This window comes from Macrobrachium rosenbergii, chromosome 6 (genome assembly GCF_040412425.1).
Source record: "Macrobrachium rosenbergii isolate ZJJX-2024 chromosome 6, ASM4041242v1, whole genome shotgun sequence".
NCBI lineage: Eukaryota > Metazoa > Arthropoda > Malacostraca > Decapoda > Palaemonidae > Macrobrachium > Macrobrachium rosenbergii.
The window spans coordinates 25019148-25037863 of NC_089746.1; the positions used below are offsets into that span (position 1 = coordinate 25019148).

Sequence of the window (18716 nt, forward strand, 5' to 3'; positions counted from 1 at the left end):
CCTCTTTCTTTATGGATCAAACCACAACTTCGAAAGTGACACAACTTCGAAAGTGATTATATTTTTTGTGTTAATATGTACAAAGAGTAAGAATGGAAGTCGACAAGCGGTATACTGTATGGATGAAAAATTAAATGACACTTAGACACACTGATACAGGAATTTGCAATTTACTATCACCTCGTTAAGTCAGTCACGCAGAAGGCTCAGAATGCTAAAGTGAATGTATGAACTTTTTTCTTTTAAACCATAATCATAAAGCAAGTAGCCAGTGATTGAAAACCCAAGAAAAGAACAAAAAGACCAGTCTGGTTGAGTAAGTAAGGGTATGTTAGGAGAGAGAGAAAGAGCGAGAACAATATTACGTAATGCTGAGAGAGAGAGAGAGAGAGAGAGAGAGAGAGAGATTACGTAAAATGATAGATGCAAAGCAACAGTGTAACGATTCTCAGTAAGTACAGATGACGAATATTAAGTAAATCTAGTACCAAAATAAACAAGTTAATATAACTCCCTTTATACACGCAATATATACATACATACACACGTACATATATAAATATATATATATATATATATATATATATATACATATACACATATAAGAGTATATAAATAAATACACACCTTATATATGAAATATATAATTATGTATGTACGTACACACATGCACATCCCTTTGCACACACACACACACGCACACACACACACACACACACACACACACACATATATATATATATATATATATATATATATATATATATATATATATATATATATATATATATATATATATATATATATATATATATATAATCATATGGATAAATGTCTTTCTGTCTGTCTCTCCGTGTCAACAGGAAGCCCTCGTTAGCATTTCGAACCCGAAAGGTTCCGGCGACGACGTGGGATACCGCGCCATGAATACCCTCCTTTCATCAGGATACCCATCCGCCCTAAGCGGGTACGCACGTGTGACCTTTGACCAAGTGCAGTGCGTGCCCCTGAAGAGTCTGCTGAAAGCCCTCGATGTCGATCATGTCGACTTTGTATCGCTGGATGTCGAAGGTAGCAAAATACTGCTACGACCTCTGCTATTGTTAATGATTACTGTTTTCAGTTTTGTTGTTATTGTCGATTTTTCTTTTTATTTGTCATCAAAGGACTTATTAATGAAAATGCTATTTCTGTATGCGTAAATATGAGATTTGTTAATGAATATGCTTGTTAATACCAAAAATTATAATATGAGTTTACTTTGTTTCAGCTTAAGGTCAAATACAAACACGTAGGCAGACACAATGGGGACAATAAAAAAAAAAATTTAAAATGAATAGTACACTCAAATCTTTTTTGTCATTTTTCAGCTTTACGACATATACAATAGTGACAGTAGAAAAATACAGCTGGATAAAACAAAATAATGATCGGCGTCCCTCAAACAAGGCTGCTGATAAGAAATAATTATAACAGCAATGATAATAGAAAGTACGAATCAATTTGTTTAATTGGCAGGCAAATAATTTTTGTTTTTTCTCAAGATTCCTACGTGTTCAATAATAGTTATGATTGTGGTGGTGATTATAATAATAATAATAATAATAATAATAATAATAATAATAATAATAATAATAATGATGATGATGATGATGATGACGATGATAATAATAATAATAATAATAATAATAATAATAATAATAATAATGAGAGAGAGAGAGAGAGAGAGAGAGAGAGAGAGAGAGAGAGAGAGAGAGAGAGAGAGAGAGAGCTTGGCAATGACACCTGTCTAGTACTGAGCATGTCCAGGTAACTAACTATATAACACAAATCTAATTTAGTTTGTAACGTATTATATGCCACTGCTAATGAATCCTTTACCAAGACAATCGTAAGCACAGGTTTTCTATTTACTAAATCTTATGAATTCTAGACTCACAATTCGGAAGTAAAATTCCGAAAATACTGACTATACCTTATATCATTGTTTTGATGACTTTTGCAACATTTCAGGAGCAGAGGAAGGTATCCTACGATCCTTTTTCGAAAACAACAAGGATATCACAGTGGATGTGTGGCTGGTGGAGCATCGTCATCCAGTAACGGGTGGAAAGGACGACAACTTCATAAGAAGGTAACATCATCATCATCATCATCATCATCATCATCATAATAATAATAATAATAATAATAATAATAATAATAATAATAATAACAAATTTTATTCATCTTAAGGCCATACAGTATACATGGAATATACAAAGTAGAGACAATAACACATACATTTAACCAGACCACTGAGCTGATTAACAGGTCTCCTAGAAACATGATAAAAAATGGTCATCGGCAATATCTACACATTTGCTGCCTTTAATTTGAAAAAAAGGTTTAATTAATTACTTTTTATATTTATTTCTTTATTCCTTTTTTCCTACTCCTTAATTGGGAGCTAATTCTATCCCATTCTACTTCTAAAAAAATATAGCGGGTGTTTCTTTAGTATTAAAGGATGTTGGTAACATATCAGTGTCGATTTTTGAACCTTGAAAAAAAGCCACAAACTGGAGAGCAAAATTGTTCCGAAGCACATTCAGTTTCGGAGCGCCATGCTCCCACCTCGGTGTGGAACTTGAAGACTCGTAGTTGATAGTTGGGTTTTAATGTCTCCACAGTGGGGAGGGGGGGAGTATGACGCTCCGAAACTGTTTGTGCTTCTGAATATATTTGTTCTCCATTTGTGCGTTTTTTTTTCAAGTCTCAAAAGTCGACACTGATCAGTTAACATCCCTTTATACTTCAGAAACACCTGCAATTTTCTTAAAGCAGAACGGGATCGACTCGACTTTTGGTTAAGGAGTAGCAGAAAAAAATAGATAAATAAATGGGTAAATATATAAGAAGTTAGAACGAGCAGTGAGTATCCACTGAGACCTAGGTTTTGGCGGAGAATGGACAAAGTGAATTTAGTGGACTGGAACACGAATGAGATTGTATTCGAGAGCGAGGAAAAGAGGAACGGGATAGATGATAATCACTGGTAAAAACAAATTCATTTGTATGGGATAATAGCTAGCAATAGGAAATGAAAGAGGAGAAAAGGAATTAAAATAAAGAGAAGGAAATAAATATAGGTCACATTAGTACATTAGAGAATGAAAGTGATGGCTATAAAGACTCATCTTAAGAGTAGATGACTAACAATACTTTTAATTATGGAATATGAGGCCGTTGTTTACCTAGTCACATGGCTTATTATTCACGTATTGTCGTCAGGGAGACACTATTTTCTGTATCAAGCGCTATGAAGTGGCTTAAAACGATAAACATCAATTTTAACCAAGTAACTCACATGATTGATTGTTACCAGCATCAAACTACAGAGAGAGAGAGAGAGAGAGAGAGAGAGAGAGAGAGAGAGAGAGAGAGAGAGAGAGAGAGAGAGAGAGAGAGAGAGAGAGAGAGTTTTTATGAGCTTTGAAGGAAGGAAGAATACTATTTATAAGAAATAATTTTTGGACAATGCCAACCCATCGCTAAAGTCAGTCTTTTCTTTGCAGGTTCAACCAAAAAGGGTACACCTTACACACCATCATACAAGACAGCGTCCCTTATAATTACGTCTTCATACGCAATCATTCCGAGGTTTATCGCAGCGTATTTAAGAATCATCGATTCCCGGATGTCTAGGAGAGATATTATGACTAAGATTGAATGGAGATCTAAAACGTCCAAAAGCGATATGGAACAGGTTTTAACAAATAAAAGAAATTAAGTGGAGTCATTAACTGATAACTGCCATAACTTATAGTACTGGAATCTAAAAGCAATCTGTCCTTTGACACTGATGTGTTTGTGAAATGAAGCTTTTCTCATAATTGCATCTGTGTAAATGCATGATATGGAATAGGAATATAAGATTTAGGCCAGAGGCATAGCACTGGAACCCATGAGGTCATTCATCACTGAAAATAATGCAGAAACACTTGTTAGGAGAGGATTGAAAGAAACATAGCATAAAGAGAATATGAATGGAGGCATAGTAAAAGGAATGAACGGGGTTGCAGGTAGGGGCCGAAGGGACGCTGCAAAGAGCCTTAAGTAATGCCTAGACTGCACCGCGTGAGGTGCACTGGCGGCACTAACCGCCCACCCCCCACTCACTGGAGTAAATGCAATAATAAAATCGCTTCTTCCTTTAATGGATGCCTAGGCATTTTCTAGCTAATGAAGGAACATCTAGCGTAATCACAATTATCACATTCCCGCAAAAATGAAAAGGGTTCCCACCCTCAATTATCTTAATGCATTCCTTCCTTTTCACTTTTTTTTTCGGCGAATCCTTCTCTAAAGGAAAGACAACGAATACGATGTTTACATCTGGCGAACTTCCGGAAACAAAGGTATTGGTTTTTAAAGAACAAGAAGCGCAGACGTGAGTAAGTCTTGCAGATGTGGCGGACGAGTTATTATTCGTCGTGCATGTTTTGTTTCATCTTGGATAAACAAGAAGACAGATTCTGGGTAACCATCCCTCCGCTGAGAATCCGATATAGAGATATAGCTTGTCTGTATGATAAATTGCTTGCTTGTTTTGAAATAAAAAAATATCATTAAAGAAGAATTATTTTCTTTTTGCAGATTTGTTTATTAAAAAATACGAGGCTGATTTAAATTTTTTCCATTAGAAATGGTTAAACTTACCCTAGTATTATAAGTCATGATGTTGTTGAATAAATGTATATGTATATGTACACATACGTGTGTGTATATATATATATATATATATATATATATATATATATATATATATATATATATATACTTATATATATATATATACTGTATTTTTTATATATATATATGTATTTTTTTGTGTGTTATATATATATATATATATATATATATATATATATATATGATATACAAACACACACAAATATATATATATATATATATATATTATACATATTATATATATTATACATATATATATATATATATATATATATATATATATTATATATATATATATATATATATTATATATATATATATATATAAGACGACTTTCAAAGTATCCACGACTTTTAACAGCAAAGCTAAAATGTAATATGAACCCGGCACCCCCTATGCCACGGTGCCCCTTACATTTTCATAACGATTTTCGAGGACACATTCACAAACTGTGACGGCCTCTCACCAAACCCTAAATCCGGGCTCATAAGGCAGCTAGGTGTGGTAGAAGAGAGCTGAGAGGCTTTCCTGAAGAACCCTCCAGCCACAACAATCTGCTACTCCACAGCCACTAATTAGGCCTTTATAACGGCTCTCCTACGAGGGTAGGTAGGCACTTGAAGTTCATGAAGGCTGATGTAGAATTTCCCCCAAAGGGACAATTTCTCGGAGGGTGAATCTGAAGTCAGCTTGAGGAGGAAAGAACGCTGCCCATTAACAATGGATAGGTGAGGTATCATCATTAGTGACGACGATTATAGTGTTTCAGCATGCAATCAAGGTTTTACAGAGGAAAAATTAAGGGGATTTTCACTCTGACTTAGTTTTTAGCTAAATATGACTAGTTTAGCTTCCATAGCGTTGTCATACCATTTCAATCAAGTTTATAGAACTATTCTATCAGGTGAATGGATAGTATTGTACTTAACATGAGCACAAACTCCATGAAAGGTTATAGTAAAATCAGCAATAATAATAATAATAATAATAATAATAATAATAATAATAATAATAATAATAATAATAGTAATAATAATAATAATAATAATAATATAATAATAATAATGTTCGGAAGCATAGCAGCGATCCTTATATATATCATAAATATAATAATAATAATAATAATAATAATAATAATAATAATAATAATAATAATAATAATGTTCGGAAGCATAGCAGCGATCCTTATATATATCATAAATAATAATAATAATAATAATAATAATAATAATAATAATAATAATAATAATAATAATAATAATGTTCGGAAGCATCGCAGCGATCCTTATTTAAATCATAAACATTTATTGTCTCATGAATATTAGTCAAGATTAAAAATAATATGTCAGTCATGTCATCTTTTTTGAAATCCCTTACAAGCACTCCTCAAACGTATTTCCAGAAATAAACAGAAAGGTTAAAACAAAGAACATAACGGTATAAGTGAATCTGCTGGACTGGTTAACTTCATTACTTTGAGTAAATAAATAATAGGTTTTTCAAAATGTTTTTATTTTAATTTTTTTTTCTTTGGAATAATAAAAATTGTAAAGAAAGTAACAGTTAAGCCTAAAAAATTGAGGATATATATATATATATATATATATATATATATATATATATATATATATATATATATATATACTATATATATATATATATATATATATATATATATATATATATATATATAAATAAATACATCAGAATATTTTGTGTTTATACATTTCCGGCTGAATTCATACAAACATATTGCGCTTGTTCTAGGCCTACACGGAGGTAAATTAACACCTAGATAAATTTTATGCAAGTTTTGTGCTGGATAGTTTTAACATGGTACTGCAGCAGAAACCAACAAACAAAAGTGGTTTCTACAAAGATATAAATTTGACTGGAGAGAGAGAGAGAGAGAGAGAGAGAGAGAGAGAGAGAGAGATCAGAGCTGAGAGAGAGAGAGAGAGAGAGAGAGAGAGTCTTAAAGAATAGGGGTCCAAATCACTAAGCTGAGAGAGAGAGAGAGAGAGAGAGAGAGAGAGAGAGAGAGAGAGAGAATTACAAAGTCTTTCAGAATAGGGGTCCAAATTACCATGTTGAGAGAGAGAGAGAGAGAGAGAGAGAGAGAGAGAGAGAGAGAGAGAGAGAGAGAGAGAGAGAATTACAAAGTCTTTCAGAACAGGTGTCCATATTACCATGTTGAGAGAGAGTTAGAGAGAGAGAGAGAAGCATGAAAGTCTTTTCAGAATAGGGGTCCAAATTACCAAGTTGAGAGAGAGAGAGAGAGAGAGAGAGAGAGAGAGAGAGAGAGAGAGAGAGAGAGAGAGAGAGAGAGAGAGGCATAAAAAAGTTTCACTGACTATGTAAAGAAAGAGAGGGGAAATTTAACAAAACATATGAGAAATAATGGCTATGGAGAGAGAGAGAGAGAGGGGGGGGGAGAGACAGAGGACAGAGAGAGAGAGAGAGAGAGAGAGAGAGAGAGAGAGAGAGAGAGAGAGCCCTGAAAGTTGGTTTAAGAAAATTCTGGGAAGTTGGGTGCAGTCATTTGAATTTGCCACCAGTCATTCATTCCCTTAATGGCCTGGGAAGACATTCTTTCTTCCGGCTCTCCCATTTGGGAAGTGTTAAAGTGGCTTATTTCTTTCTTTCTGAAAATGTTGGAGGGGAAAAGGAGAAGTACAGTTTCGTTTTTTTTTTTTTTGGACAATGAAACGAATGCAACAGTGCTTTTATCTTTTTCTTTTCTTTCTTTGTAGTTCTGGACGAGGGTATTATTTTCCCTACTGTTTTCTTACTGAGACTACTTTCTATAATTGCGAAGAAAATCAGCATTAACAAATTTGCTTTTGATGATGGGTAAAAAATAATCGATTTTGAAGTTTGACGGATCGTTTCTTGCATATTTATATGCGTAATATTTGCATTTTGGTTAAAATTTGGGTGTTTGGAGTTGCTATCTTTAGTTAAAATATAATTATGGCTTGTTATCTATAATGACACAAGTTAGTTATGAATGGCTGATTGCTCATCTTTTCAGCTTCCTTTCTAAGTCCATGGATAACCATTTTTTATGAATAAAATGCAACATTGCAGTAGACTGGAATTTGCTAACAACTGAAGAAGACTACTTTCACTAGAAATCTTACCAAAATAAAAAAATAAAAAAATACAATAAATGAGAGAATTAGAGGCAACGAAATTTAAAGAAGCAAATCCAGCAATTAGAATAATTCGCGAACCACTCAAGTTATTGAAATTACATGAAACGTGTTTCACGTAAGTTAACACAACTCTCAGGGTGTTATTTACAAAATCTTATGCGTGCTTTGAAGATTATATTCCTTTATATATTAGTGAAAATAAATATTTTCCAGCCTTCTTTAGTCAATTTAAAGCTTTCTAAAATTTTTTTCTCCTTTTTCTTGCTGTCTAATATTTATAAAATACGTATTTATGCATTCCTTTCTCTATTGCTGTCCAAGCTTTACCTACAAACTTTGTTACCCTTTTTTCTTGTCGTCGTGAAATGTTTAATATATGTATATGTATTTATGTATTCCTCTCTGTAGTGTCGTCCGAATTTTCCCCACAAACTTTGTTAAGGTCTCAAGAATTATTTTCTCCTTTTTTCTTGCGTGCGATACTTAAAATTTATGTATTCACGCATTCCTCTCCTTATACTGCCTTCCGAATTTTGCTCACAGACAAACTCAGCATCCCTAACCATCACGAGCAAAATACGCAGACCGAAGTAATCAAATCTGAAACCAGGCCACTAATCTCTCGACGAAATTGCTGCAGAGGGTCAGATAGTGTCAACCACATCCAAACAGAAAGGTCGACATTACTTGGAAATAGATAGCCGTCGTCGTCCTAAGAGACAAAAGAGTTTGGAACGCAGTTGTTCCGGGTGTTTGAATATCCTCACTGGGAGTTGGTTCTGCCATTATGCGTGCCGCTTGTCGGAGTGACAAAGGAAAAGGGATCTTGGAATGTTTTTGTTTTTTATTTCTGTTTGTGTTTTGTTTAATTAGATACCGACTTCTCTTGGGGAAAAATCCACTGCAATTCCTAGATACACCCTTAATCATTTAAATCGTTTGGTACCGCAGGTTTTTTCGGTATAATTTTAAGCTATACTGTAATCAGTAGTTTTATTCCGTTGTTTTAAGGGCTTAATATCCTCTACCCATTCCACGTGAATTTTATTCATAAAAATAAACCCAGAAAATAAACGAGATATGTATGTATGTGTGTCTATACGTATGTAAGACGTGTGTGTATATACGTGGGCCTTAAATGACGTTATATTTAAAAAAACGCATAAACTTATAAATGACATCACAGTCAGCATCATCTGAAGTACCCCTTTTCCATACAGTATCTTAGCATAAAAAAAACCAGTTTCTCTCTCTCTCGCTTTTTGTCCTGTCGAGAGGAGAGTAAATTATTCGTTTTCAAGACTGTTTCTTGCGCTACTAGTTGCAACTAAACTTCCTTTTCAAGTCAAGTTCAGGTTTTAAGAGACGACGCTGTTTTCACGCTGTCCGACTTCTTGATGCATCAAACAATGTCACTGTTTTCTTTACTTTTAATCTGAATAAGGCCTAGTGCCTGATCAGCTTGTGAATAATTTAGTAAATAATATTACTGGTCATGCATGAAGTGGTTCTTATTAAATATATATATATATATATATATATATATATATATATATATATATATACATACGTACATACACATATATTATATATATAATATATATAATAAATATATACATTTGTGTTGCTTAAAGAAACACTGACAAGCAAATTATTCCATGTTACATAAACTACTAGGGGGGCGAAATGACATTATTTTGATTACTAAAAGATTTTCCTTTATTGGCAAACTTAATACGAGAATTGATTTTAAGACTATTACAAACATATTCTCTCCCTCTTAATCAAATCCACTCAGCCACTTTCTGTCTATGATTGGATTCATGGAAATGTGTACTTTCTCAGCGCGTACTTTGTCCAGAATAAATATCAGCCATTATAACATTACCGCTGAAAGGTAGAAAATCATTTTATGAAATGATTCATACAGAGTTGCGGAGAACTTGTCTCACGTCTAATTATAAGTTCTGAAGAGGAAAATGTTCTCATAAATACTGCGAGAATTTTTTTCCATTATTTAATTAAACGCCATCACGAAGAAAACTTCGGTTTCAGAAAACTTCGAATCTTTTTTTTTTTTTTGCGGCGCTTTTATCTGAAATGCTCCGTCGATGATAAAAAAAGCCCGGATTGTTATTTTCCGGTAATAGTTACAGGAACTCGTTCCCAATAGAACGCCACCTGGTGTATTTGCAAGGTACCCGTCCCTCCCATCCTCCTCCCTTCCCCCAATTTAACCGACCCCTCCCCTCCCCCCCTTTCTCTTCTTTCAACTATGCCGTCCAATTTGATCACCGTCTCTGTCTCTTTATATCTGTCTGTCTGATCTATTTGCTTGGTACACCTGCTTTTTTTCCTTCCCCGTCCCTTTCTCGCTTCCTCTCTAATTTGAATTCAGTTTTTAGCATCGCCTCAGCCTCTGTATTTTTTTTTTCTGACACCCCCTGCACCTGCTTCCCCATCCTTTGGTATCACCTGATTTGATTTCCAATATCAACACCATCTCTGCCTGTCTGTCCGTCTATCTGCCTGCTAGCTTATCACACTTTCTCTCAAATGCTCCTCTCATTATCATTTTCTAAGCTCCCGTTTCTTTTTCAAGTGTCTACAATGGTCTGCTTTGAGGTGCTTGTTTTACCTTTTGTTCTCCAGTTTCATTGTCGTTCCTGTCTCATCTGGCTGTCTGTACGTCTATCAGTGGCACAGGGTCTAAAATACTTCATCCTCTCCTCTTACTACCCACTCATTTGTATATCCTTCCTCGCTCTCTTTCTAAGACCTGGTCAATTTTACCCCGTCGTTCAGTGCCGCATGTCTGTCTGTCTGTCTGTCGCACACACTGAATTGCGTCTCAAGTTTGATAGCGCAAGATCTCGTACTTGTATCGAGTCTCCGAGGCGTGTAAGTTTCATTCTTCAGAACTTTTCTGCAATATAACTTTTTTTGAGTTCCGTTCTGTCATGCAATTATAATGGATTGCTTCCTTTCTTTATACTGTCTTACTCTTTAACATCTTTCTTTTAACGCTGATTTCCTATTCATGATACTGTTCAGAATTTCAGGACTATCAAAACAGCACGTGTTTAAATGTTTTTGACAGAATGCCATCAGGCACAAAAATTATGGTATCTTATTTTGGAAGAACCGTAAAAACGTGAAGGTGAACTGATTTTCATGCAACGATTAATCTCTGTAATTCGATTACAGACTCTTCAGACATTGTTACTGGTTATTCGTGGAGGATTATAATCCTCTTTTGAAACTATACTTTCATCACAGCAAGATCCGATGAAAATGGAGAGGAAAAGCAATCTCTCTTTCCAGTAAAAGAGAAAATCGGGAGGTATTGAAAGCATCGATGCTGATAGAGAATTTTTTCGTATATTCTGGCGAGAGAAACAAAATGCACGAATAAATTCTGGTATATATACAATGCTCCATAAACCACCGGCGAGTGAGAATATAGGTGTGTAGGTTCTGCAAAAAAAAAAAAAAAAAAATCGAGACTGAAATAGGAATAACCAAACCTTAAATAAGATGTGTATTATTCATCTAGAGATCTCTTTAATGAATTTATGTGAATTCGCATTTATCGAAAATATCCGAGAAACCCTACCAGCTGACTTATGACATTTTTAGCATTTCAAAAATTATCTAAATTTAACAATGCCCAAGGCCCTAACAATTTATTTACCCACCATTAACAGATACAGTGACAGAGAGACAGAGACAGACAGACAGACAGACAATGTTTATCACGTTCATAACAACACTACTATCTCGGGTTTCCTGTCTCTCTCTCTCTCTCTCTCTCTCTCTCTCTCTCTCTCTCTCTCTCTCTCTCTCTCTCTCTCTCTCTCTCTCTCCTGTGTACTCATATTACGATACCAACTAAACTCAGCAACTTCGACAAATATCAAACGGTATTTGCAATGCAAATGTACTAAGTAACTTCTGGTGATATTTCCAACACTTAACAAACTTGATTTGAACTGTTTCGATTACTAAGTTGTAACGGAGTCGCAGACGACACCTGGACAGAATTTCTATGATGCATAAGCTTTAGATCAATCATGCAACAATAACCCAAGACATGTTGAATAAATGAATTCTAACGTATACACTTCTCATTCAGTCAGTGCAACAAATCAGTTCCTCGTTGGGAGAGTGGGTTCCGTTCTCAGCTAGCACTCTGCTGGCCGCGAGTTCGAATCTCCGACCGACCAATGAAGAATAAGAGGAATTTAATTCTGGTGATAGAAATTCATTTCTCGCTTTAATGTGGTTCGGATTCCACAATAAGCTGTAGGTCCCGTTGCTAGGTAACCAATTGGTTCTTAGCCACGTAAAATAAATCTAATCCTTCGGGCCAGCCCTAGGAGAGCTGTTAATCAGCTCAATGGTCTGGTTAAACTAAGATATACTTAACTTTTTTTAAGTGCAACAAATCTCCAAATACGAGCTTCCTGAGTAGTCAAGAAATAATTAGTGTTCATACATACTGATGCTACTCTTGGAGTACAGTCAACTTCGTCAGCGCCTTTTAAGCACCGGAAGTTATTCCATATTTACCGAGTCTTTGGAGACAGCAGGCAGTAACTGTACCCGTACATAGTGACTTGCAGAACATAATACTGATGATATTTCAAAGTACATTTTCCTAGTCTCTGCGATCACAGAATAGGTAAATACAAACATTAAGACCAATGTAATTAATAAGTTGCATTATTTATAACAGGTAAAAACAAAGACTTTCAAACACCTGATCGGTATTCCTCCTCAGTGTTTATGTTGAAAGCTTATAACATGGAAACTAAGTAGGAACACCGTTCAGGTGTTTGATTTCTTTTATAAATAATACATCTTATTTATATGATTGTGGATTTTTAAAATAAGACAGTTTTCCATGACATTGTGAATTTCTCAGCATTAAGATCAATCTCTGTATTATGAAACACAATGTCTATGTGTTTATATTTTCTGATTGACAGCGATAGCTTAAGGGTAATGAACCCCACGGCAGAGTTGCCATAATCCAGCCCGGGGTTAGTCTCTCTTATCACTAGACCTTTCATAAGCATGCAAAATCAAAGTATTACGTTTCGAGCCCAGGGACGGTTACCAACTTAGAATCCTCCGAGTCTGGACTTCCTGCCTCGCCCATCTCTCATGTTACCGTACATTTTTGAAGGTAAGGTTCACCTGTATGAATATAAACCCCTTGTGGTCTTTTGTAACGAACTCTTACATTGCTCTTAGCATTTTCTGTAAACATATTCGCGTATCTAATAGACATATCACAGCGTAAATCATGAATCAGACACCTACAATCTTCAGAGGAGAGCGGGAGGATTCTAGAAGGAATCCTTCCAATATTCCCAAACACACAAACACACACACATACCAAAGGATGCCTGGTTAGTTTAGATTAAGCCGACTTTATGCCAATAAGGTCCCTTACCCAAACTGTAGTAAAGTGTCAGAGGAAATAAGAGGACTGGTGTGGAAATATGGACTCGGGTTCAACCAACGCAAACGCTTACTTTAACGAATGGCTGCTCTCTAGTTTTCGGTGCTCATTAACTGCTTAGAAATACAGACTTATGTAATTTAAATATTAGTCGTGCATCTACAGGGGACATGATGACAGTATAAAATAGAGAGAGAGAGAGAGAGAGAGAGAGAGAGAGAGAGAGAGAGAGAGAGAGAGAGAGAGAGAGAGAGAGAGAGAGAGAGAGAGCCACAAAAGTTGGTTCTGAAAAAAATTCCGAGAAGCTGGGCGCAGTCATTTGAATTTGCCACCAGTCATTCATTCCTGTAATGGCCTGAGAAGACATTCTTTCTTCCGGCTCTCCCTTTTGGGGAAATGTTAAATGGGCTTATTTAGTCCTTTTTCCCTCCTCCGTAAATGTACAAAAAAAAAAAAAAATAAATAAATAAATAAATAAAATAAAATAAAGAGGACAGGCTCTTTTTCTCTGAGGCAGTAAAACGAAAGCAACGATATTTTCTCTTCACTTTAGACGTAACATGATTTTGCACACGAAACCAAGTGCAAATGCAAATCCTATTGGAAGTAAAGATGCCCAACACGTCATGTTAAAATCAGAGGTATTGTAATACATATATATGAAATATTTCACAATAATATATATATACCTACATACATGCATACATATATATATATATATATATATATATATATATATATATATATATATATATATATATATATATATATATATATATATATATATATATATATATATATATATACATATATATATATATATATATATATATATATATATATATATATATATATATATATATATATATATATATATATATATATATATATATATATATATATATATATATATATATATATATATATATATATATATAAGTTAAAGTTAAATGAAACGCATTAGAACGATTCCTCATGAATGTCCTATCAAGTTTTCAGATATTCTCTGATATCTTACCATTCAAGCACTTAAAATCTATATATTTATATTTTTTACATTAAAACAAATGAAAACAAATTTCATGAAAAATCAGTCCCACATTGTGTATCGAAAACCCACATTTACTCCTAGTGTTCTGTAAACAATCTTTCTGTCATTCGAGAAATATCCCATTTTTATAAACAGCAAAGAAATTAATGAATGTAGTTTCTAATATTAATAATTGATACAAAGCTTCATTAGAAGGAAGCAATGTTCCTGTCGTCACTTATGGTAATTTTACACTTAAATTCCTAACTGACATCAGCTTTTTATCAAAGTTATATTTTTAATGTAAGAGAACCGCTCCATCTGTAAAACCCCATCTTATTTTGGATACAATTATCTTTTTTATTTTTTCTGAAGTTTCGTTATGGCTTTTCTTGTTCTACGAACAACTTTATTTCTATTAGTTAATCTGGAAAGCTGTCTATATATTTACCTTAGTGGATCATAAAATTCTAATCTAGACTATTTTTGTTGCATCATTCTTCGTTTCCTCCTTACTACTACTGCTACTACTACTACTACTACTAATAATAATAATAATAATAATAATAATGATCCTCTATATGAAGACCATCTGGATTTCCCGTATATTCAGTAAAAACGGAACGTCTCCTCTCTAAAGTACCTTTAAAAAACAAAGATATCTCCCCTTTCCCTTTCATGTGATCATTCCAGTATTTTTATTTTCGTTTCCGTTGACAAGCCATTTTTATTCGCAAAACGATCTCCGCACCCGTAATCACCCCCAGCCAGGCGAGAGGCAGATTGACGTAATCAAATTCGAAACTTGGTCACTAATCTCCCTGGCGAAATTGCTACAAGGGAAAGACGGTGCTGCCCAGATTCAGCCGGAGAGGTCGATATTCCCTTCCAAGCCGACGGACGGTGTCGTCCTAACTGTCAGGTGAGCCTGACAGGCAGTTGATTCCGGGGTCTGGATGTCCTCATTGGGAAATGCAGTCTACTATTAGGCAAGTGTAATGATATTAAAGTGAAGTCCTGAGCATTTTGCTATCTTCTTCTTTCGCGTAGGAGTGCAAACGTTAGTCATAAGTTTTCCATCAACTGCAACAAAAGGTATTTACACTGTTTGCACTTTTTCTTATTTGTCCACGTGGATAAACGATGGAGTTTTCTTCTCAGTGGGCCACACATTTTATGAATGAAATATGCTCTCCTCCAGAAGGAGAATAGTATACTCCAAATGGAATTTCTTGCCTTACGAATAAAAAACATTCAAAAACTGAAAAACATTGGTCATTACAATTAGCTTACATGTCTTATGAAAGAGGAAGGTTCCTGTCTGAAAAAAATGGCATATTGCAACTGGCTAACAAGTTTCATAATTGAAATAGGATCACAGTCTGAAAAACAAATGGAATATTCCAAATTAGCTTCCATGCCTTATGAATGAGACAGATCCCATTTGGCACAATCCTAATTGGTTTTCATGTCTTATGAAAATTAGAGGGATATTCCTGGTGGTTTTGCATATCATAAATAAGATAGGATCACAATACAAAAAAATTATTATGCTAATTGGCCTTGTGTTCTATTAATGAGATAGTTTCCCCAGTCTATAAACGAAAGGGATGTCACTAATTAGCGTCAGTGTGCTGTAAATGACAATGGTTCACTATCAGCAAAACGATGATATATTCCCAAGCGGTACACAGTCGTATACATGATATAAATTTGCAGTGTGATAAAGAAACTTGAATTCCTAACCGGCACGCGTCTTATGATTCACATAGGTTAACAGTCTAAACAAAGTAGGATATTCCTTATCAGGATTCTACGATATCATCTTAATCTGAAAATAAAAAGATATATTCTGAGCTGGTACAAAAGTCTTATGTACGATATCATGATATATATCTAATTTATAATTTAGATTTGCTTAAAATTTTTTTTACATTTATACACGTCATAAATATTAATATTCAAGAATATGTTGTCTTAGCCCCTACTGGGAATTCTGTCAGAAGTTATTTATGGAAACTTACTTCTCAAGAGAAAATCCATAGTTTCTCAAACATTCAGGTGTCCCTGAATGTCCTGAGCTTTTATTAGAAGAATAAACCTACTTTGATTATTTGATGAGATTAATCAAAGGTGTACCTCCCTAAAAATACAAGCCAAAAATAAGCTTTTGAAATTTACTCTATAGGATGCGACTGCAAAATCGTGTCACTCTGATTTCATCTTCTTTCAAGGTAATCCGGCTCCAGATCGGTAGTTTTATTTTTCAGTGTTTAAAATCCGTATGGTGAGCGTGAAAGCACTGTTTTGTTTGGATCTTTTTTTTTTTTTATTTCTAATATACATATTCATACATACATACATATATATATATATATATATATATACAAATACAACACACATATATATATGTATATATATATATATATATATATATATATATATATATATATATATATATATATATATATATATATATATATATATATATATATATATATATATATATACATGGAATATTTAAGATTTTTGCATATATGAACATGTATAATTATTGCAAAAATGTGTGAAACGGGTTTGACGTCGTTATTCTCTTGCATTTTGTTCCTAACATCATGTTTTTCACCCCCACCTGCTCTCTCTCTCTCTCTCTCTCTCTCTCTCTCTCTCTCTCTCTCTCTCTCTCTCTCTCTCTCTCTCGGTGGAAAGTAAAAGAAACGACCGATTAATGGCCAGGCATTTGGTTTCTTACATCAAATGGAAATAATAAATAATTTTTTTCCGTGAAAAGAATTGCTTCTCAAATAGCTTCAATCTGAAATTTTTTTTCGTTTTTATCGATTTTTTCTCTTATTTTTTTCTTAGCGATGACAAATACATGAATTTTCTTCTGGGAACAATTATTGGAAATCGTTCTCGGTAGGAAGTCGGGAGCTGTATTTGCAAGACCTGCTTTTCTGTGTTCCTCCATTCAACTCCCGCTTTCTCTTCCATTCAGGGGCCGTACCCCGAGCGCAAATGCATGAAATCTGTGGCATTCGTTTCTCTCTCTCTCTCTCTCTCTCTCTCTCTCTCTCTCTCTCTTTACGCATACGCATACCCACACGCACACACACATACACACATATATATATATATATGTGTGTATGTGTGTGTCTATGGCACATACAATGAATCAAGAAAAAGCAAATTATCTGAAGTAATAAAAGATCAAAAGATGAATTATGGTACCATAATTCGACTTTCAAAAGGATAATCATACAAGTATGGAAGGCAAATCTTTCAAGAGTGGATGAATTAAAGACAAACAATCAAAACCCCCAAGAGAGGTAAATTCGAGAGTCTCACTCTCATTTCGCTTGTCCCTTTTTCCTGCATCTCGAGTGGTAGCATAACCTCTCCCCCGACCTCTCTCTCTCCCCCGCCCTCTCTCTCTCTCTCTCTCTCTCTCTCTCTCTCTCTCTCTCTCTCTCTCTCTCTCTCTCTCTCTCTCTCATGTCAACACATTCGTCTTTTCATTCCCCTACACACATATATACTGTACATGATTTTCTCTCTCTCTCTCTCTCTCGTGCTCAAATACCAACTCGGAAGTTAACTTTTTTCCACTCTCTCTCTCTCTCTCTCTCTCTCTCTTTCATATCAATGCATTTGTCTCTTCATTCCTCTGTAGTCACACAACATTTTCTCTTGGTTTCTCATGGTTTCTCTCTCTCTCTCTCTCTCTCTCTCTCTCTCTCTCTCTCTCTCTCTCTCTTTTCAGAACTTGGACGCTTGCAATATAACTTCTGAGCGGCTTTCGCACAGTATGTCATTCCACCTGTGCTGACTGATTTTTATTTTCGAAGGAATGTGCATTTTTTATTTTGAAGGCACGACATGGATATTATATTCACCAATCAGTATCAGTAACTTTGTTTTTCTTAATTATCTGAGGACGATCCTTTCACAGGCGGTACTAGTTGAAGCTTTTTATCATCATATAATAAAAACTATCGGCATTTCATATATAAAATAGTTCATTTTGCCCTCGTGATTATTTTTCTGTCATTCAATTTCAGTAACGGTAATTAAAATAAAAAGAACAGTTTCACTGACATTTTCCTATAGCTGTTTGATCGTTTGCCTTTTCATCTGTTAAACGAGTAAAAATAAAACTGCTGAATAATTACCACGAAACCTTGTACGACCCAATCCATTACCTCTTATTAGCGATATCGATCGATCTCGGTCAGGAGCGAATACCTGAAGAGGACTAATGAACACACTGATGGTGATAACCTGAATCTGGTTAATAAAAAAAAAAAAAACTTCAGGCTTCAAT

General features: G+C 34.5%; 1 protein-coding gene and 1 long non-coding RNA gene across 2 annotated transcripts in view; one reads left to right on the top strand and one right to left on the bottom strand.

Moving 5' to 3' along the window:
• LOC136839681 (uncharacterized) overlaps nt 1-1297 on the top strand; it is a 2250-nt gene extending 953 nt beyond the window's left edge. The window contains exon 2 of the mRNA XM_067106034.1: nt 864-1297. Within this exon, the coding sequence (XP_066962135.1) occupies nt 864-1202 (339 nt within the window). The 3' untranslated portion in view covers nt 1203-1297. The remainder of the gene's footprint in view (nt 1-863) is intronic.
• LOC136839364 (uncharacterized) overlaps nt 1-18716 on the bottom strand; it is a 327006-nt gene that overhangs the window by 172806 nt on the left and 135484 nt on the right. The gene's annotated exons all lie outside the window — the stretch shown is intronic.